General features: G+C 41.8%; 1 protein-coding gene across 3 annotated transcripts in view; it reads left to right on the forward strand.

Moving 5' to 3' along the window:
- Positions 1–23,291, forward strand: part of FGD5 (FYVE, RhoGEF and PH domain containing 5) — a 91,762-nt gene that overhangs the window by 1,940 nt on the left and 66,531 nt on the right. For all 3 annotated transcript variants that reach the window (XM_062635915.1, XM_062635925.1, XM_062635936.1), the window contains exon 2: positions 10,140–13,080. In XM_062635915.1, coding sequence (XP_062491899.1) covers positions 10,140–13,080 — 2,941 coding nt within the window. The remainder of the gene's footprint in view (positions 1–10,139; positions 13,081–23,291) is intronic.

The following is a 23,291-nucleotide window of genomic DNA, read 5'->3' on the forward strand; positions in this document are numbered from 1 at the left end:
AACTTAGTTGAACGTTAAGTGGGCCAGCCAAAAATTGCTTTATCTGTGATGTTCCAACCTCTCTTTCCTCAACTCTCCATTACTTAAATCAGATTGTCTCTAATTTGATCTTGTTAGAGAAAAAGCAGTGTAAGAAATATCAGATGTATCCATTTGTAAGAACTTAAATTAGCAGGTTTGGGATTTTTTTTTCGGGAATATAGACTGAATGGGACTACCTTCATTACCCAAAGCAGTACCCATTGTTACAGAACACAAGGTCATGTTACTCCTTTTGTTAATTCATCAAATTATATCTTAAAACAAAACTTTTTAGGTAGCTCTCCTCCTATCGCTTTCACAAAACTGAGAACCTTTTACCACAGCTAGTTCTAGTTTCCAGATCAGATTCATCACTATTTATTCTTGTGATTACACTGTCCTTTCGCTTAAAAATAGTTCTTTTCCTCCTCTGGTGTTTACCTCCAGGCTGTATTTATAGAGTGCTCATATCCCTTCTCAGCCTTTGTTTTCTACATTCACACAATGCAAGGAATGTCTCTCCCATCAGTGCAAAGCAGAACTTCCTACTGAATCTCAAGGAGAGGGGTATTTATTAACCAACACAACTCGGGGACCAGCGTTAGCCGTCTTTGTATGAGAGTGAGTAACACATAGCCCCAGTACACGGAGTTGTATGTGCAGGCGTATATGGAAGCCTTGATGCCACAGAAGCTAAAATAATGACAAACGGAAAACAGGAAGGGAGATATGGATTATCCTCAGAGATGCAGAACTGATATGAAAAGAAAGATGAAGCAGTCCACCCAAGGTCACAGGAAATCTGTGGTATGAGGCAAGAGACAGACCCCCGTCTCCCAGTCTCATAGGAGCTTCCAGCTTCTGAGTACAACTTTGTTTGCCAGGAGTTGAAGTGGTGCTGCCCACAGGCAGAATGTACATATGTTAGACTCCAGATTGTTCAGAGGTGTAAGCAGACTATATATTCTCTCAGCTGCTAATGAAAGTGATACAGGAAAACCTGCCTGTCATGGTTTAAGCCCAGCCAGTAACTCAGAACAACGCAGCCACTCGCTCACTCTGCCACTTCTTCCTCCTCCTGCTCCCGGAGGGATGGGGAGGAAGATGCCTTATGTACCTGTTGGAGAACTGTAACCAACATCGTTGGCTCCTAGGAAGCAATATATGAAACAACAGGTGTACATAAGCTGTCTGCTCTAGTAGGAACTTCCTGTTGTGAAATCACAGCCAAATTGGAAATACCACTAGCACTTACAGTTAGACAAATAAATGGCAAGATTAGAACAAGATCAGTTAGCTGTCATGTACATGTGGGCTTTCACAGTCAGCCCCTTCCATCCCTCCAAAGTCTTGTATGTACTGCCTGCTAGAGACAGTGAAAATGCTTGAGAATTTTCAGGGTCAAGATTTTTGTGTGTGTGTGTTGAAATTCATCCTTTTCTTATTGTTTTGTATTTAGATGTTTCCCCTTTCCTAGCAGTGTTTCTCTGTGGGAAGTTATGCTGTTGTATTACAGTTACAGATAGTTGCAATGAAGTTACATAGTAAGAAATTTGTAAGCTATTGAGCTGATATCCCAGAGTCATAATGCACTGATCTAGTCATAGAGGATGGACTCCAATAACTGTACAGAACAGCATTGTATTTCTGCAGAGTGAGATGTGCTCTGACAGCCCATCTGTTAATATTTCAATTAAGAGTTGTAAGAAGACAACATTCCCATGGGATAGTTAACTACTGACTACCAGTCTGTCCTCCCACTAGTGGAACCTTGCTATATACAGAGTACTTTTGGTCACACATTTGGAGATTATGCACTCCTAATTGAGGACAGATGTTTTTCAAAATTATCAGATTTATGCGAAAGCTGAAATCACAGAATCACAGAATGGTTTTCATAAATGTCTGAGGCATCACCTGCTGGCTTTGAAGAGAACCTCAGATCTCAAGTGCTTAAAACCCCAGTCCTCAGAAGATGCTCGAGTATCTAATTCCTGTTCAAGTCAAATGGGACTGAGGTCCCTTGTGAAAGGAAGACTTGCACTCCTATGTCAAGAGAAAATCTTAGTCTAGATACCATTTCCATTCTAAGTGACTTCCATGCAACCTGTTTCCATTTTTTTATGTAACTTTTGTCATTTCAAACTTTTCTCTGAAATAAGTACGAAGTAAGTGATGCATTTACATGCTGTAAAACAAAGAACTACTTTTACAGCAAATACTGCAAAATTCATGACATCTCAGTTATTTACAGTACATCCTGGGGTCCTACCAGTGACAGCATTGGTGTTTTATGAGTTGAAACCTTTAAAGAGATTGTGCTTTCCCTGTAAATCATGCTACCTCATTTATTTAATCTCCAACATATTGAAGCAGGTTACACAGTTTATGCTGGGTACTTAATTTAGAATGACATTCAAATGGCTTATCTATATAGGCAGCTTAAACACACTCTCACTGTCTGACTTGGACAGCTGGCAGAATTGTAATTACAGGTTGGAACTTACAGCTTCCTGTATTGGAAGAGTAATAAATGAGTTTTAGGCAACTCTGCTTGGTTTCCCTTACATTCCTGGCAGCATTACTATAGGAGTTGGTGCCCATGTTCTGGCCAGTTCCAAACCCAGTGAAGCAGCATGTGCTGTTTCACTCCCAGTGGAGCTCTATGTGCTATTCTGATAGGAAGCTCTGTCTACATTCCCTCAGACCAATTTCTTCTGTGATGAGTAAGCACCATGGTCAAAATATAAACCCATGTATTAGACAAGATGAAACAGACACAGGTACAGAATTTCTCCTCTGTCCTGCTTTGTGAGAACTTGGAGTTGTTTTGGTAGCTGAGGTGTGGAAATGTCTTCATTTGACTGTACAGTGCAGTCACACTGTTTCCAGAAGTTTCTGCATTTGTGCAGCACTTGGCACATGTGGCTCTTGTCAATGGTAGTAGTTCTTAGACAGCATTGTCATGCTTGTATGTGAGAGGGAGTGTGAGCATGATGGCTGCTGGTGCAGGATAAGTACTTTGTTGTTTCATGTCGTTGCCTAGTTCATAGACTAAAAGTGTTACCATGAAATAACTCCTATCCCTCCCGGTTCAAATAATTCTGTGTCTATAATAGTCTTTCAGCAAGTGACATGTAAATGAATTCCTGTGTTTACCATTATTCTTAAGTTTGCTTATTCTCATTTCCTCAATAACTGGGACTTATGTTGCCTCAAATGGAGAATTTGATTCCAGTCTTTGGAAGAAGTTACACATTTGCTTGATAAATGCAAAGGCATACACTGATGGCTGTGTAGTATTTTAGCAGTGCATTCTGATTTAAAAGGAAAGCATCTATATAACAGAATGGGTTAATTAGGCTGAGGACTGGCTAACTGGCAGTAATGGATCTTTGTGGTACTAACCTCTGTAACATCATCAAATGGTGGGATGCATAGTGCTGGGACCGGGATTACATTGTTACTGTCCAACATCTTCCTTAGTAGGAGAGCAAATAGGAAAGTTTCAGATGACAAAGTTGACTTTGTGGTATAAAGATTAGTGAAAGGGTAATTAACAAAGTAGGCAGTGCAGTTATATAAACAGATCTGGATCCTTAAGTTGGATCCATTCAAACAATTTACACATAATTACACAGTTTAGAGACAATGAGATCATAATGGACAAGCAAGTCAACCTGATACAGTAACAAGTTAATGGAGAATAGTGAGAACTGGGTGAAAGACAGTACTGAACTCTGTAGATAGCATCATCTGTACCCACTGTGGAATTCTTTCCATAGGTCTGCCCCATTAATTTTATAGGGACTATTGGAAAATTGGAAAAAATCCAAAAGAAAAGACTTCAGGAAAGGTGAAACTGTCTAACTGCAAAGATTTAATGAGTTCATTTGTTCAGTTTACCAAAAGGAAGACTGTATCAGGACATAGCTGTAGGGAAGTATATATCTTCCCCAGGGAAATACTGAATAATATAAGGAGTTTTAACCCCATGGAAGAAACAATAACAAATGCTGGACATAGAAGCCAGGCAGCACTAACTGGAAATAAGGGCTTTGTTTTAAAAATCAGCAATTCATTACAGGAATAAGATAAAGATGTTGCTAAGGTATATAGTCCACCTTTTGCTGACTTCAGAACAAAGCCTTCTAGAAGACAAGTTTTAATTTTATTCTGTTACAGCAGACTGAAATTATGCAGCTCCTGATGGAAGCTGAATGAGACTTTCTGATGTCCCTGTTTGGATATTCTCCCTCTACGACCTGTTTTTCAGGAACTTTCCACTTGTGGATTTCAATGCCTTCTTTCTGGGCAGAATCAGCAACAGACAGGACCTGTCTGCATTGGTTTCCACTGGGGTTCTAGGTTTGATGCACTGTTGCAATGTGGTCCCTCCACCCGCATTATCACTTCCATCCAGGAGCTCTGCAGATCACTGAACTATGCAGGGCATTTCTGTCCCCTGTCCTCAACGTCTCCTACTTGAGCACATGTCTGAGTTCAATTAACATCCAAGGCCTGAAGAAAATGCAGGTCCACAGAAGTTCATTGGTCAGAAAAAGTCACTTTCAGCATCTTAAAAGATGCCTGAACTGGGTTGTGGCACCAGTCGAGGCTGGGACTAGTGTCGGGATTGTGGAGCTAAGTAATTGCTTGGGCTGCCATCAAAGACCACAAGCCTGGGACGAGTCTACAAATATCCCTGCAAATGTGAAACCTCACTGTTTAATTAAGTGTTCACCCCAAAACAAGCTGCTTGATGGGGGACGGGGGGTGGTGGTAGTGCATATGGTATCTCATAAGCCTTAATTAAATTGTAGGCTAATTCCTAAATCTGGACAACATTTGAAAGTGGGCAGTTGCAGTGTTTCAGACAATACCCCACTCCAAAATGTTTATCATTTCAAAGAAACACTTGAACAGTGATGGCTGTATGGGCCAGCGGCCAGTTCAGGAGAGCCACCAGGCTACTGTTCACTGCTAAGAAACATGGAGGGCAGGAGAGCAATGTAATTTCATATGGGCCATGGCAGGAATGAAACCATGCTGAAATGCAGGTTTGCCTGAAGGAAGGTGGGTAAGGAGAGGAAGCGGTCCTTGTCAGTACAAGGAAACATTGAACAATAAGGGGAGGAGCAGGCTAAAGAAATTCCTATTCCCCAAGAGTTTCCTTTTAAGCACAAGGTGGGTGTGTCTCCCTCCAACATAAAACACATCCTAAAATAAACATGCACAATTATTTGTGAATATACACATTCCTTATGGTATGTGTATGGCAGAGTTGTTTTGTGTCCAGGACCTTTCAAGTGGCTCAGACAGCAAAGGAAGCAGAAACTGAAGCAGAATGAAATTGTGGTGGTAAAAGGCAAGCAGCAGGCTTTCTTTTCAGTAATTATTTGGGTTATTTTTTAAACAAACACTAGTACTCCTCCCTCCTTGTTTAAGGAACTTTGTGAAAGGCAAGATCAACACACGGAGGAGTTAGGAAAAACTATGGAAGGAATCAGTAATGACCAGTAGCTGGCACAAGTGGGTAAGAGTAGGACAATGCGATGCCTGTTATTACCATACTATGAGCAGGGTCCACTACCTTAAGCTCTCTTCCACTAGCAATGTTACTGAAGGTGGCAGAAGGAAAAACTCAAGGCTACTTGATTGCTTTTGCTGTAGACATTTATCACCTAAGACATTTTCACCTAAGAGAAAGTGCATAACTGTGCTTAAGCTATACTTTTTTAAGTGGATGTCTGCATAGTTATTTTACATAAAGGAAATGAGTTCAGTACATAATTTTATTTCAAATTTCTTTATAAAACAAAGTTTGGGAGATCCTGACATTCTCAACAGTTCGGTCTTCTTCTCATTACTCAGTGTTTCAGTATAGACACTCTGTCTCACAAGAACAAGAACGAGGATGCAGAGGCTGTGCTCAAGCCTTGTTGCATCCCAGGAATGGAGTTGGTATATCCTAGGAAAAGCCAGACACTGCAGGAAGTGGTATAATACCCCCACAGTGATGTTTCTTCCTTGGAGTTAATCCTGAAACCTCCTTGTTCTGGTAGTAAGGGGTCCACTGATTTCTGGTGGGAAAGGTGTAGGGACTCAGTTTTAGCTGATTTCATGCATTTTACTAAAAGAAAGTTAGTTTAGGATGTTCAGTTGAAATTGGCTGCAATATGGACAGTGGGACTGAGTGCACCCTCAGCAAGTTTGCCGATGACACCAAGCTGTGTGGTTCAGTTGATACACTGCAGGGAAGTGATGACATCCAGAGGGACCTCGACACGCTTGTGAGGTGGGTGGGCTGATGCCAACCTCATGAAGTTTAACCATGACAAGTGCAAGGTCCTACACCTGGGTTGAAGCAATCCCAGGGACAGCTACAGGTTGGGCAGAGAAGAGATTCAGAGCAGCCCTGCAGAGAAGGACTTGGGGGTGTTGGTCGATGAGAAAATGAACATGAGCCGGCTTCAGTGTGCGCTCACAGCCCAGAAAGCCAACCGTATCCTGGGCTGCATCAAAAGGAGCGTGACCAGCAGGTCAAAGGAGGTGATCCTGCCCCTCTACTCTGCTCTCTTGAGACCTCACCTGGAGCATTGTGTGCAGTTCTGGTGTCCTCAACATAAAAAGGACATGGAACTGTTGGAGCAAGCCCAGAGGAGGCCACGAGGATGATCAGGGAGGAGCACCTCCCGTATGAAGACAGGCTGAGAAAGTTGGGGCTGTTCAGCCTGGAGAAGAGAAGGCTGCGTGGAGACCTCATAGCAGCCTTCCAGTATCTGAAGGAGGCCTATAGGGATGCTGGGGAGGGACTTTTCATCAAGGACTGTAGTGCTAGGACAAGGGGTAACGGCTTCAAACTTAAACAGGGGAAGTTCAGGTTCGATATAAGGAGGAAGTTCTTTCCTGTTAGGGTGGTGAGGCACTGGAATGGGTTGCCCAGGGAGGTTGTGAATGCTCCATCCCTGGTGGTGTTCAAGGCCAGGTTGCACAGAGCCTTGGGTGAGATGGTTTAGCGTGAGGTGTCCCTGCCCATGGCAGGGGGATTGGAACTGGATGATCTTAAGGTCCTCTCCTAAATATTCTATGGTTTTATGATTCTGTAATAACTGATGTAAAACTCCAAAAGGGAGATCTGGCTGGGGCCGGATTTACAAGATACTCAATACACTTCTATTCCCTCCCTGTTTTTAACTGGCAAGTTTTCAGCACTCTGCAGCCTTTGACTGCAGCAGACTTGCTGCTGGCTGCAACAGAAGCAATGGTACTTCAGTGGACGGACAAATGTTTGGCACATAATGTTTCCAAAATAATCTGGAGGGGAAGCTCCCCATTCTGTGACTGCAATAATAAGACATTCCCTGCAGCTCAAAGCAGCAGTGTATACTGTGAAGCAGCAGCATACACTACAGTACTGGAGACTGGTGAATATGCAGTTCTCTCTCCCTCCTTTTCCACAAGTTGTTGAAGCTGGACTAGATAAAAGCCAGATACAGAACAATTCTTAATCAGTACATGTGACTGATTAGAACAGACTTTTCACTCCTTCTGTGCTAAGATCACTTACTCAGTTTTAAACTAAATCTCTCTGATGTCTGATAATTCTAGAAAGACTGTTTTCTGACTACAACAGAATGCCAAACTGACAGCATTTTTCTGAGTGCAGAAAGAAATTTCAGCAAGGTTAAGCAGATTGGAAGAAATGGCCTCTTACATCTCCCAGGGTCTAACGAAACAAATGTGCCAGCATTAATTTAACGCAGATTACTCCAGTTGAAGATAACAGTAAGAAAAGTACCATGACAGCAAATATCGAACAATCAGAGAATCATTTTTAAGCAGTTTGCAGCCAGCATTACTTCATTTCAGTATGGTGCACAGCTGAATTTTAATTGTATTCACTTCCAGATGTTGAAAGTCTGCATTCCAAAATACTCAAAATATAGCAGCACAGTAGCTACACTCCTGAACCCTATACTGTGATTTAGGATAGGTTTTTGCATAGGAACCATGTCCAAATGGTGTCTCTTGAGATGATGTTCCCCTATTTCCTGTGTGTAGGGCATGAAGATTTTGCACAAAGAATTGTTCCTGTCTCTCTCATGGTGAAATAGTTTGTTCTGTGCTTTTTCTTACAATGGAGAGCTTCCTCTTTTCCACTAGAATGTGTTTATTAAAAATAGAAAAAGAATTAAAGATTTTTGATGGACTGACCATGTAGTTACCTACTGATGTCTAGGAAACCTTAGTAAGAGCAAAATGCTTCTCTTTACTTCTTACCATCTGTAACCATTTGGTGTGCTGGCTTCTTCACACCACATATTTCATCTCATCTAAAATCTCATGAGGGAAGATCCCTATTGTTGCCTATTTATGTGGCCTTTCAGCATTTCATTTAGTTATTTAAAGAATATTCATTTCAGGATGAAGACAGCTAGAAATGGCTGTGGCACGTAAACTGCACTGTGAGTAAAATGGCCATATATGACTTAATTCGTCTAGCTTCAATCTAGCTTATTGTCAGTCTGCTTGAATTCCCCTGCACGAGTGTCAGCACTTTCACTAGAAATAATTTGGAGACCCTGGTTGGCCTTGATTTACAAAATAATTCACTTTTTTAAACATGTACTGTCAGTGCAGATTGTACCTGCAAGGGATCCTAGCCTTTACGGGAGGTTAGAGGATATTTTCACTAAAGAAAGGATTAAGAGGCTGTACAGTGAAAACTTAACCTAATAACTCCATATTTTGGGTTGAGGTATTTCATCCAGCGCATTACAGCTGCATAACCAGTGTAAACTATTAGTCAAGCTTTTAGAAAATCATCTTAATACCTCAGGACTATGTTGGCTGACAAACAACATGTAACTCCATATTTTGTTACCAGGGTAAAGGCAAATGGGAAGCCTGTGTGTCTGGGCACCATGTGTTCACTTCAGTTTGCCTGGGTTGAGTTAAACCTTGATCTGTTGGTAGAAACTAATTTTGTTCAATGCTGAATTCTGCAAACTATGTGTTGAAATTAAAATCATTGCTACAAAGTGCTTGTACTGTGTTACAGGAGCGGCTGCTATAGCTGAAAGACATTTCTTACATTGCGGTGAAACACTTCAGCATCACTGAATCAAAATGTTCATATTAATCTTAGGGCAAAGAGATTTCTGGGGCAGAATCAAGAAGACTCTGATGTCATTAGTACTTCTGAGTGCAGGGGTACTGCTCATCTGCGGGTACCTGTGTATGGTACCCTCTTGGCTCTGCAGCCATACATCTTTCTTTTCCCACATGTGCTACGGCTGCATCTAGTTCAGAACATTTCAGTTTTGACCTTAAGCCATGTTCCCTGGAACAGCTACATGTAGTGCCACATAGGAGCACAGTGTATGTGCTTCACTCTGTCAAGTCTCTCTTAAGAGCTGAACCTTTAATTGGTTGGACACCCTTGGCTTTAGAAGTCGCTGGTATAAGATAACATCTACTGTAGGGTATATTCTGCTGGCTTTAATAAGTGTCCTGGGCTCAGCAGTAGCAGTAATTTTTTCTCCTTAGTAGCTGGTGCAGTGCTGTGTTTTGACTTTTGGCCTGGGAACGGAGCTGATAACAATGATGTTTGAGTCTGACCAAGGACTTTGTGAGCCTCATGCTCTGCCAGGGAGGAGGGGAAGCCGGGAGGAAGCAGAGACAGGACACATGACCCAAAGTGACCAAAGAGGTATTCCATACCACAGCACGTCATGCCCAGGATGTAACTGGGAGTTAGCCAGAAGGGCTGGTAGACTGCAGGGTTGGACGAGGTATCAGTTGGTGCTTGGTCGGGCTGGGGGGGCGAGTTACTGCTGGTGCTGAGGTGTTGTATTCTCTTCCCTTGTTATTTCCCTTATCATTACTGGTGGTAGCAGCAGTGATTTGTCTTATACCTTAGTTACTAAACTGTTCTTATCTCAGCCTGTTGGAGTTGCATTCTTTTTAATTCTCCTCTCTGTCCCTCTGGGAACAGGGGGAGGCCAAGAAGGGGGGGGGGGGGGAGTGAGTAGTGAACGAGTTGCCTGACTGGTTTTAAACCATGACAATAAGAAACCAAGATGACTGACATGGCTTTTCTCTCTTTTCTCCAGAAATCACAAAGCCACCACTAGCACCGAAACCAAAGATTATTGGTCATCTTTCTCCAGTAGCTGTCTCCAAATTTTCTCCTTCACTGCCAAGGGCTGATATTCTTCATAGCCCAAACTCTATGTCGAGGGGTCCCAAACCACCTATCGCTCCCAAGCCAAAATTGTCAGCTGACACTGAGGGCAAATCAGGTGTTTATACCAACAATAACTTAAATAAATGCTCAAATGGGAAACTGGTATGTCTTGATGGAGAGCTGTATGAAGGAAACCAATGCAGTGCTGATTGCTCAGAATCTGAGGCAGAAAATGAATACATTGTAGTTCCTGAAGCTCAGCTGACCAGCAAAGACTGTGATGACTTGGAACATGAGCATGATCAGAACCTAGATTCCTCTGTGGAAAATGAAGTCTTGGGAACTCCAGAAGAGCTAGAGATGGAAGAGAATATCATTGCTAATGATGAGGATACCAGTGATCGACAAGCCATGGAAGATGAACACCATAACTCTTCAGATATTGCTGAATCAATGGAACCACACTCTGAAGAGTCAACCAGAGACTGTGACCAGTCTGAAGCACTTTGTGAGGAGTCCTCAAATGCCCCTGATGGGGATAGTGATGCTTCCAAAAATGTAAATGAGGAGGAGGAGGACGTAGGTGATTATAGTGAAACCAAAAACAAGGAGGACACTTCTAACAACCTGGAACTGGTTAAGGACAACAGTGATTTTAAGACTGACACTGACAACACTATAAATAGGGATGAGGAACTAATGGGTGATATGCTTAAAGATACCACTGTAATGCCACTACCTGCAGATGAATCAATCCCAGGTTGTGAGAAGGCAGGACAGGAGGAGGAGGAACTGCTGGAGATTTTAGAAAAGGGAGATGAGTGTCTAGCACATGATGGTGACCACACTGCACATGCAAAGCTTGATTTAAACATAGAAGGGGACTTAGAAAATGATGGCTGTGCAAGCCCTGACATGCTGCCTGATAAGGCCAATGAAGAAATCACTCCTGGCATAGAACCATGTGAAGATGAACCCAGTGCTGAAAGTGGTTTAGGAGAGTCCATCCACCAAGCAGTAGCTGAAGAGGAAGAAGCAGACCCAAATGAGTCCAATAATACAAACACAGGAAATGACGGGGATGGCTGCCAGATCACTGAGAGGAGTGATGAGAAGACATCAGAGGTAGCCTGTGAAGCAAGCAACGACTCTGGGAGAGGAGAAGAGGAAACTGTGAATGCACAGAGTATGGATGATAGCTGTCAAAATGCTCCGTGTGAGAATGAATGTGATGAGGAAATACCCATGGGACATTCAGATGAGAATCTTCAAACAGAAGGGATCTCTCTGGATGAAGATGGTGTGATCTCTGAAAGTCTACCTACTAGTCCAGGGGTGGAGCCAGAGCTGGAAAATATGACTGTTGAAGAGCATGGTGAAAGTATGGTGGAAACCTCTAATTCAGATAAGCTGCAACTTGAAAACAATGAGGTGGAAGCAAACAGCCTCAGTCAAAGTGTCCCAAGTCCACCTCAACAGATCCCACTTGAGGAAGAGTTAGGAGTCTGTAAGCATGGCAAAATGAATGTCGAATGTGGGACCAGTCATGTCTTGCATGAAAATCTAGCAGTCCCTGAAGTGGTGATTGTGCCTGAAGAATGTGAGGAAAAAGAAATTAACAGCGATTCCCTAGATGACCCTTACGTGCTTCCTACAGAAAATGAAATTGCTTATGATGGGCAGACTGATTTAGGAGCTGATCACAATAAACAGGACGAATTGGGCACGGATGGTGAAAACAACTTGCTGCCCATTGATCGTAAAAGTATTGTCACCAGGACACGGTCGCTCTCTGGGAAAATGCCAGGCTACGTCCCAGAAACAGTGCCAGAAGAAACTGGACCTGAAACTGGTTTGCCATCTTCCCACAATGGCCCTGGTACAGATTTAAGCAATAGCTTTTTTACAGTGGAAGGAAAACCAATGGAAGCCAACAGGGCATTACGAACGAAGTCAAGACGTTTCATTTTATATCCTCGATCTTACTCTGTTGAGGGGAGAGAGATACCTGTCTCTGTTTACAGAGAAAGTGATGGCTGTGTACTGGACGATGGTAGAATAAAAAGGACAGAAGACAATTTGTCGTTGCCTTGTGTCAATGGCTCCTCTGGTAGTTTTTCCCAGAGAAATCATCCTTCATCATGTGGCCTATCTACTCCATCCTCAGTTGTGGATATACCACCTCCTTTTGAACTTGCCTACATCACCAAAAAGCCAATCACTAAAAGTTCCCCTTCACTTTTGATAGAGAATGATTCACCTGATAAGTATTCCAAGAAAAAGAAGTCTTCCTTTAAGAGGTTCCTCACTCTAAAATTCAAGAAAAAAGCTGAAAGTAAAGTCCATGTAGATGTTAATGTTTCCTCTTCAAGGTCCTCATCAGAGTCCAGCTATCATGGGCCTCCAAGGCTGATGGAGCTGGACAGGAGAAGCCTAAGTAACTCACCTCAACTAAAATCACATGTGGGCAAACTCCGTGCATCTGAGTCTCCCTCAGCTGCGCTTTTCTATAAGGACAGTAAAAGAAAAGGAACACCCAAGTCCTTCAGCAGGAGTGTGTCAAGAGTGGAATCTTTCGAGGACCGGACCAGACCTCCTTTCATGCCACTCCCATTAACAAAGCCCAGGTCCATTTCTTTTCCCAATGCTGACACATCTGACTATGAGAACATTCCTGCTATGAGCTCTGATTATGAAAACATACAAATTCCTCCTCGAAGATCCACCAGAGCAGGAACTTTTACTGAATTTTTTGAAGATCCCAGCAGGGCAATATCTGCTGCTAATGAGAATGATGGCTATGTGGATATGAGCAGCTTCACTGGCTTTGAGAACAAGCAGCAAATCACAGACCAGGAAACAGAAAGGTACTGTAATAAGCTATTATGTAAGACCTGTTAGCCTTGGCCAGACGGGCAAGGCCTCCCCTGCTATGTATCATAGGCAGATCCTCCACGTTGCTTGGCCTATACCCCTCTCAGGAAATGCTTAAGAGAAAGATTGGAAGAATACAAGATGAGCCTTTGTGAGTGGGGAAAAAAACAAAAAACAAAACCCAAGGAAAAAAAAAGCATTTAAAAATACTTGGTTTATCCAATGGGTCTAATTTCTGTGGCTTGGGTGGGTGGGGGCAGCTTGCTTTGTTCTTCAGTAGGAAAGGTTTCTGACTTCTCGACTGAAGGAAAAGAGAGCCAATTTCCTGGAAGGGGTCCTGTTTCATTTTTTCATTCCAGTCAAGTTCTCAAAGCAGCAATATACACATAATTTATCTTTCCACATGCATCAGGGAAGTACAGACCAGAAAATCCCAAATCATGAGCTAATCAGACTAGACAATTAATTTTAGAAGTTGCTTTAAAGCTTATGATTATTGCCCTCTGACAGAGCTGCTGATTTATAGATGAGTTAAATTGCAAACAAAAAATGTTCTTTTCATAGTTATATAGGAGGAGTGCACTCAAGACCTTTGAGTTTGAATCTGTGGTCAGATTATAGCATACAATCAGTGGAGTGCAGAGATGTAAATAAGAGTGTTTGCCATTAAGTTCATGTTAAACAGGTAATGAGAAAACAAGGTGCAAAGCCAGTAAATGAAAAGGAATGTCTTTAATGCAGTTGCGTTGTTAAATGTGTGAAAAAGATAAACATCTTAGAAGCAAGGGGTTCATGTCCATTTTCATCTATCATTCTTCTAAAGATTTACTACTTCTTTGTTTCTTTCTTTGTTTCTTGTTTGTTTCTTTGCAACATTTATTTTTTCTGATCTTCTCCTCGTCATTGTGAATGTAACAAACAACGGGCATTTCACACGTCCCTCTTTTGATATTTCAGACTTGAGGAGTAAAAGAACTTTAACAGCTCTGAATAAATCTTGCAAAGGATTTCTAAGCAAGAATGATGTACAGTGCTTTGTATTTCTGAGAGAGACAAGAACTGGCAGGGGTGGGGGAGGCAAGTATGGCATGGGGAACAAGGTTGCATCACTGCACAAGCTGTGGACCCAAACGTGCCCAAAGCTGAGGAGTCTGGGATGCAGGCCTATGGTCCAGCTGTGGACATGTTGGCTGCCCACAGTGTTGGGAGCCCTAGTTCCAACACTGGGAAGTGGGGGAGCACAGTGGAGCTCCACAGCGCACACATCTGCAGGGTAGTGCTGGGCAGAAGCTGTGCTAGCAGGGCCAGACAGCCTGTTCCTCACTCTGCTTTCAGCAGTCAGCACTCTGTGCAGCAGGCTGATGCTTGCGTGTGGAAAAGCTGGCCAGTCCTTTGTGTTCATGAAAAGCCGCCCATCTTAGGTAGTTCTTGAAGAACCAAGTTAAAAATACTAAAACTACGTCAATTGCTGTGACTTGGGCCCATTTATGAACTTCCTGTGGAAGCCTGTTGTTTCAAAGGGAGAGCCAATCCAAACTGGTTCAGGAAGTCTCAAGGTCAAGGCATGAACATATTTTTTCAGTCTGCTGCTTGTTGTGCATGCAGTTTTTGCTGTTTGGGGAGAAATGAAGGCTAGGCTCCTGACCAGCCCCTTTATCAAAATAACCAGGGTGGAGGGAAAGAGCATCAGGCAGACAGCAATGCATACATTGCTGCTGAGATAGCTATTATTTGCTTTATTTGTCAGGATATTTTGGACAAAGACGAAGCTTTGATGAAATTAAGTGGGTAATACACATCCAATAGCACAATATACTTGGAGAAACAGCATCTGGTTTGATCATAAAGCAAAGCAAATCCTACAACGACAAATACATGAACCTATTTATGCAAGCATATGTGATGTATGGACATGAATGTTTTATTTCCTACTAAAGCAGTTCTGCCTAAAATATCTCACAATAGATTTAAGCTCTATAATATGAATACCTATAAAACACAGCCCTACCACAACCACACAGGGATTAAAATTACTTTGAACTCCTGCCTGCTCATATCCCGAGGCATACTTCAACCATTTGAGATTAGAAATGTGCTGGATTAAACCTTTGCAATATGTGAGACTTGAGCCCATGAACTTCTCTTTGGAGCATTCACCTGCAGAGCACTGGTATTTAGTGTCTGCTGATCCCTTATGGAATTGCTACATTTTTGATGAATGGCCAAGTGCAACTCTTTCATTCCATTTCAGAGAACAGAATGTGAGAGTGCTAGAAAAAATTATAATAATCCAGGAACCTCCAATACCCTGTTTGACTGGGGAAGAGCAAGGCAGGAGGGGGTTTTACAGAGATTGACAGGTGAGAAGATTCACTGTTTAATTTTCTTGCTTAAAAGTAAAGCCCATGTGGAGTAGATTCAAAGCAATAATTTCTAATTAGAAGCAATCAAGTTTATAGAAAAAGTACAATAATGACAGTGTTCTAGAAATGTATCTTAACTTAGAATTACCATTGCAAGAATAGAACTGGGAATATTGCCCCCTGAAGTGCAGTTATTGAAGTGCAGTTATCCCCAACATTTAGCTATGTGGTATCAATAATTAAACTCTGATTCGGGTGTATGACAGTATAGATCATCATTAGCCTTCTGTACAGTATAGAAATAGTGGGACATATGTGGAATTGAACAAAATTCCCCTGTTCTTTCTCCAGTCCAGATAGCCTGAATCAGACTCAATTTTCATTTGCTTTTTGAAAGTCACTTTCTAGCCCCTTTCCTCTGAAGAGCTGAGCTATAAAGTGCAGAGCAACACAAGCCAATTGTTCTGCCTGAAAGCAAGAGACAGGTGTGCCCCACCTCTGGGACAGCACACTGTACCTTATGGCATTGCCTTGTCCCTGGCAGCTGTAAGTCAGAGCAATTTCACCAAAGTTACTGGCTAAACTTCCATCACAAGTAAGCCAGAACTGAAGTATTCTGTCACGTCTTAAAGAATAGCTTAATTAACCCAGCTTGACCTTCAGAGCATCAGCCATGCACATGGCAGTCTGATAAACATCAAGGGTATGGGAGACACCTCAAACACTCATTCTGTAGTCTACCATAGTACCACTTCCAGTGCTTTTAAGAGAGATGGAGAGAGTCTTTTGTCAGAGTTTTGGTACAGTGAGGAGGATGGCACAGGCTGGGTGTTTTCAGAATTTCATTACCTCGTTTTGCTTTCCACTTAGAATCCATAATATGGATTTACCAGTTTTGCCAAGTCTCAGTCATTCTTTCTGCCTGCCATAGATCATAGCCTTAGTATGCTTTCCTCATTGCCAAAATATTCTGGAGTATTTTGGAATCTTGTGGTTCACATATTCAGTCCGTCATTCAAAAAAATGTAGCTATAATTGCAGTTCATAAAACAACTCCGTTCTCCTGTTAGAAAAGAAACCAGAATTGTTTTAAAAGGGTGGTCTGCTTTACCCAAATTCACACACTTAAACTCATTCCAGGAGTATGAGAGAGCTGGGAAGGTTTCTGTAAAGGATATTAGAAGAGTTTCAGAAGTCTCTGCATGACTAGTTAGAGATGCCTTTCATTCAAATATTAATTAGACAATCAACAGAGACTTTAAAGGATTTTTCAGAAGATGGTTGGGATTAGACTCTGGCCCTGCAGATCTCTATTGCTTGTAAGCAAAAAGCACTTTTTCTTTTTTTATATATAATAAATGTTATTACCATTCTTTTCCTTTAAAGGCTTTTACTCTTTAATAAGAGGGTAAGTAGGAAAAACCTTCTTCTCCTCTAGTGATAACTCACCTCATGTGCTTTAGTCACAGATAGGTGTGTTTGTAAAAGTGTGTGTAAGAAAAGAAGTGAGAAAGAAAAAGGGCAGATAGCCTGCATGCTAGAGAATTAACTGCAGAGCTCATGCCATCCAGTGTCTATGCCTGAACTATGTAGCACTCAAAAGCCCTTAAAAACAAAACACAGTCTGTTTGGAAGGTTATTGTCATTAAAGCATGAACATAGCGATGCTAATTCCCTGCTATGCTGAAGTCCTCAGTAGATGTTGGCTTTATTAGCAGCTGGACTCCATTCTGACAGCTACTTTTCTGATCAAATTACAGTGCAGAGAAGGAGGAGTGTGTACATGTGGGCATCTTCATGTCCTGAGGGCTTGTAAGGCTGGGTAGATTTCTTTGTCTTCTCTGTTTACATTATATGAGCCAGTAACACATTTCAGTGGGGTTACACAAGAGGAGAGAGTCCGCTGTGTATTGCAGATTTACCCTGCATGATGGTTAGACATGATATTGGTGTGATTTAAGCATTCCCAGCACCACACACAAAAAAAAGCATGTACTGCAGACAGGGTGATGAGACTGCAGATCAGCAAGATGCAGCCTGTTTAAAATGGTCAGGTCTTTTACTGTCACTGAGTGTTCTACGCATGCCTTTCTCCTCTCCCACCCCCACCCTGAGCCTTACTGAGAAGATTTATTGAATTAAAGGTTGCACATTACAATTCTGCCGCCTTTCCAGAATCCACCGCTCAACAATACAGGGGCTATCTCTAGATTAGATTTGCAACAAACCCAGCAGAATGCTATTGCATTTTAAACGAAAATCTAATCTAGGAGTTTATGGTTTGTTGTGCCACCCAGCAAAGTTATTTATAATGTACAGCACATTTTTAATTATCCTACAAGAGTTCTTCTTTTACAGGACCCAAGGGGGTTAATGTAAAAACCGTCTTAAAGATTTGCTGGTCAGTGCCATACAACAATTAATTTTATCTTGAGCAACCAATTAGAGTTAATGGATGGAAGAATATATTTAAGAAGCAATCTGTTTTGCCAAGACCCCTTTAAAAAGAACCCTTTCACTTGAGTAATTGGCTGGATTAATTAGATGCTATCCTTAAAAGGCCTGGAGCAAACAGACCTTTCATCAGTGAACACCTTTTCGTGCTCTGGCTCATGCTGCATCAGCTTTAACAATATCACAGGAACGTCCTCAGACTTCTCCAAGGAAATACCAGTAGGTACTAAAGTACTGAGACAAGTGATAGTTGCTTGGATTCAGCAGTCTCCAGCTATTCTCAGCTGTCTCAAATTAAATACCTCTTCAGTCTGTTGGAAGTTTGTCCTTGTGTCTTGAATACATTCAGTAAGTTTGGGCCAAAAACTTGGGTATTAACCCACTACATCTCCCTGTTGGGCCCTCTGGGCAGATGGACCTATACAAGGACAGCTAGTTTGGTGTTTCTGATGAAAGCTTCTCAGGAAGACTGGCTGACCCCCTTACATTCCAGGTATCAGACTGCATTCTTAGTTCTGAGAGCTGGCTACAAGAGCTCAGAAGAGTCTTTTCCTTAGCACACATACCTTCAGAAGAACTGGACTGCATACAGTACAACATATCTTTTGAAGTCAGGTCTTCTGGATAAGGACAATATGTGAGCTAAAACTGAGCACCTCAAAATCTTTCCTTTAAACTTTCTGCCTTCACGCTGTCAGGCTTAATAAAATCTGGACAATGGCAGTGAAGAAAGAATGCATCACAGTGAACACACTCAGGGTAACAGCAACATATAGCAAGGTGACAAAAATGTAAAAACATGTTTTAAACTGTGCTAGACAAACAATTTATCTTGCCAATTTAACTTTGACTGCACTTCTAGGGGAAAACACTGCTTCAGTGCCTGCAAGAGATTAAGAAACATGTGTGTGTAACTGAAAAGCCTAGGGAAAGGGGGGGGGGGAGAAAGGGAATCCTGTAGTTCCCAGCATTTATTCTGATTGTTTCATTTGCAGGGGTGGGGGAGTGGGGTATGGGGAAAGATAGAGATACTGAAGTAAATTCAGAACTAAACCATAGTTTTGAATTGCAGAATTAAGTTCATTTTGATTTCCCAGAATTATCAGGGGCAGCAGGATCAGAATTCATTAATAGATCAATCCCAGGCCAGTGTCGCAAATCAACACAATTTTTAATCATTCCAAGCCTGATTTTTCAGCTAAAAAAGCCTCAGCCAAGCAAAACTGTAGCCAGCTCGAATTAGAATCTGGGAACTGAAACGGACATTTCAGGAGGCAGAGGAGAGCCACGCAGAGGAAAGCGTTTCCACTCAGCCTCATGTACCAGCAGTTCAGCTGTTTCTCTCTCTGGACATATTCTGGTTAACCACTGGGTGAGCCTCTGAAATGCAAGAAAATTCAGTTCACTTGATGTTTCCCCAAAATGCCAGGGAAAAAAAGTCCAGCTAGAAGGTCATGGTTAGTTTAGAATTCCAGGAGCTCCGTTTGTTTTCTTGGTAAGGCTGCAGGATAGCTGACTCTCAAATCCAGTAAGTGCTTTTAGGTCCAAAGGGAGTCCATGCTGGAAGGGCAACTTTTCAGTAATATTAAGAGGTTTCTTAGTAGTGTCAGTTCCTTTTCTATGTCTCCATATCTCTCCAAAAACACAGAAAGGGCTGCCAAACCTCCCTGCCCTTCTGATAGGGAGGTATTTATGCACACCCAGGTTGCAGGAGCTCAGGAACTTTAAAACCCAAGAGGCTGGGCACTGCTTTGTTCAGGACTGGTCTCTGTGAGGGGGAGAGAAGCATTTCAAACACAGTTTCCCTTACACTACCCGAGGTCACTGAATCTTTCAGCACCAGCACTAAGAACTACTATTACAATGATGCAAGAAAAAGCATTTTTCAGTGTTTTGCTACCCCATGACAAAATGGCAGGATGAGCCTATGCTGGCCTGAGAGCAAAAGACAGCTCAGTTCTCGGCTTGTGTTTTGAAGGATCTGTCTAAACCCCTTCAAACTTTTCATAGTAGCAGAATTATTTTGGGGATCTTAGCTTAAGGCTAAGACACATTTACCATAAACTGCCACAGCTTCAGAAAGTCTGTAGGAGAGATTTAGGCCAGGACTGACCATCAATGAAATAGCCCTCAATAGTGAAGGACATTTTGGTCAATAACAATAAAGGTTGTATAATCTGTACAAATTCCTTTGTGCCTCTGGCTGCAAAATAGTTGGAGTAATGCTGATGGCAGTAGGAGAGGAGTTTCTTCAGTCTCACTCAAGTAAAAAAATACTTTCTCCTCGTTTCTGGGTTGTTGTTTGTTGTTATTGGTTGGTTGGTTGTTTTTTTTTAACAGAGAATATTACTACTGTCATCTGGACAGCTTTCCTTCTGATCCTAGCTGTACTGCATTTTACCCCTGGTTTGTTCCCAGACCTGACTGCACGGCATTGAAAAAGCAGGTGATCCTGCTATACAGGGAAATGACAACTACCCTTCCATTTTAAGAGTCCTGCAGGGCAGCATGGTGTTCATTATGTTGAACTTACTGTATTTTCCATGGAAAATATGGAACAACGAACTGGCAATAAAATGAAAATAGACCATAAAGACTCTGGTTCCAAGTTTGAGTGAATAGATTACACCACCAAAAATAAATAAAGAATAATCAGGAACATACCCCTGATCTCTGATCTATGATACGTGCCATTTCATCAGACAGCTTCTTTCTGTGAAATGTATCATCTCTTTCTAATTGGATTTGTTGTCCTGAAAACAGGGTCCATCGCCCAGTGTGCAACAACCAATTCACATACAGAGCTGAAGCATTTGCTTACCCCGAGTTTGAGCAAAAAAGGGGTGTGAGGTGGTATCCCGCAGAGCTGGCACCCACCCCATGCAAAATTCACAGATTTAGACAATTCAGTTCAGGTTAGTAACTCCTCATAACCCTGTCACCACTTAAAGATCTGTCAGTTAATTTACGTAAGATCCCATCACTACTATCTTTACTATGCATGCACAGGGAAGGGATACTTTGACCTGAAGGCATGATTTTTAGTATTATAACGAGGATAGTTGATCTGAAGGACACCCTAATCATGTTGTGCTGACATGTTGAAGTTGTATCATGATGGTGTCCATGTGTTTCCAGGATGTATCAGTCTTCAATGATAGTTTTTCCCGATTAGAGATTTGTTAGCCCTGTTTCTTAATCTGCCTATACAAGGCCAAAGCCTTCTCCACAGCTATCAACTCTTCATTAGGCAGTGTTGTTCCCAGGTCATCCTGACCTCTTTGGAGGCCCCTGTATTTGTTCAGGCTTTTCCATAGTAACACAAATGCTGGGCTTTTAACTATATATCTACATAAGTCCCAATTTTCTAACTATATGCCTACAACAGATTCAGAGGTCATAGTCATACCATAGAGTATTGGTAAACATGGCATAATCAGAAAAGTCACTATGTAAGTGGAAACTGGATGAGAAAATGATACTGTGCCAGATGCTCATTTGGGGTACATTGGCATGCTCTGTGGATTTGTACCTTTGAGGATCTGAGCAGCTGTTTGTGATTTGACTGCCCTGGTAATTCAGTCTAGCACCCAAAACCGAGTGAGAGCAAACATTTTCCAAAAGGGAAAAATTCATAAAGAGTTCTATGTGAACAATAATCTGTTCTGAGAGAGTTTAACGGAAACTCCTGTATGCTGTAGCCTAAGATACAGAAAACCCAGTCTCTGCTTCTCTGAGGTCTGGTTTTTGTCCCAGATAATTTTTTTCATTTAAGTGATAAGTGAATGCATTGTTTAGGGCAGAGAACAGTGTACCTGCTGCAAAACATCTTGCTATGCCATACCATATAGGGCCAGACAAGGTTTTTTCAGAGTGATTAGAATTACCTCTTAACCTTTTACAACCTTTTTTGCCAGTGGCTTCAACACCACAGCTTGTAAAATAACGCCTATCTGCAAAAGGGTTTTTGTGCGCATCAGTGATTTCCCCATGTCAGTCATGTAGCCAACCCACTGGGAGTGTGTACATCACTCAGGTTACCATATCCAGATCAAAATAGATAGTACTTTTTTACCTTCCCACATTGCTTTAGCCTCTTTGATGGACTTGGCTGTTTTGAGGTAAATGTAGAATGCAGATCTCAGAGCTTGAATTTGAAAGGAACAGGCTGATAGGTTTACAATATTTCATCCTGAAAATGTCAAATATCACTTTGGGGCCCCACCCAAATCAGAATTCTTTGGTTTAAAATTAGCACCTGGACCTCATCCCGTAAATCAACTCACTGTGGCTTTTTCCCCCCATAAAGTTTACTTTGGGATCCACTGATAGTTCAGAACCTTAAAATCATTCATCAAACCTCTGAAAGCCCGACCGAATCTAACCAGATTATTGTTCTGATGTATTGTAAGTTGAAACCAGTCCTGTACACACGTACGTCATCCTGCACAGTAGCTATTGGTTTGTTTGTTGCTCTTCTGCAGAGTTGGTAGGCTGGGATGCAGTTTGACACCTTATCAGGATACACTGTTCCTATACCTCTCCCTTAACTCCCTTCTAACCTCAGCATGATTCTCAGCCTGAGACACATGTCAAATGAAGAGTTTATGACAAGTTACTGTGAGGCTAATTGTCTGATTGCAGGATGTAAATATGTAAAGCACTGTGTGAGATCTCTTTGCCAGCTGCTACTGAAGGTACTCATGCTGCATACTTGGACACATTTATACTGCTGGATCTGAAAGACTGATGTTAATGCATTGAAAGGGACACCTTAAAGCCATAGAAGTGTCATTTCCACTTTGGAAATGGCCATTACAAGTCACGGGCGTCTACTGCTCTAATACCACTTTTGAAATTCCATGTTCTGCCTTTATTTCCCCATGTGCATGACCAACTGTTTGGTCGAAATTGAAATCAATAATGCTATGACAATGCTTAGAGATAATTCTCTTATCTGGACTCATTATCATGCAAAGTGTTTGTAACTTCATTTCTAAGCATGGCATTGCTTGCAAGAAATTCATAGGTTGTCAGAGTATCCCAGCAGATTCAGACTTTGTCAGGTATTGGTGGTGTGTTCCTGCTTCTTCTCCTAATTTAAGACTAAAATATGCTTCTTTAGAAGAAAGGAAAGAAAAGAAAAACTGAAAACTGGCATTACCTGCTTTGGAAGTACCATTTTCTCTGTTATCTAAAGTTGTGTCTTTCCTGACACAACTCTGAACAGCTTAGAAAAAAGTCCAAGAATGTTTCCCACCACAAAGCCAAGCCCTCTGTCTTCCACCAGTTCTTCCGTCTTTTGGAACTGGGTGCCAAGAATTCAGATTTCCATTAATAAGTAGATCACTAAAAAATCTGGCTGCAGCAAATTATTATTAATTCAA

The sequence above is a fragment of the Pezoporus occidentalis genome, unplaced genomic scaffold (genome assembly GCF_034315485.1).
Source record: "Pezoporus occidentalis ecotype Australia unplaced genomic scaffold, CSIRO_AGI_Poc_V1 ctg114, whole genome shotgun sequence".
Taxonomy (NCBI): domain Eukaryota; kingdom Metazoa; phylum Chordata; class Aves; order Psittaciformes; family Psittacidae; genus Pezoporus; species Pezoporus occidentalis.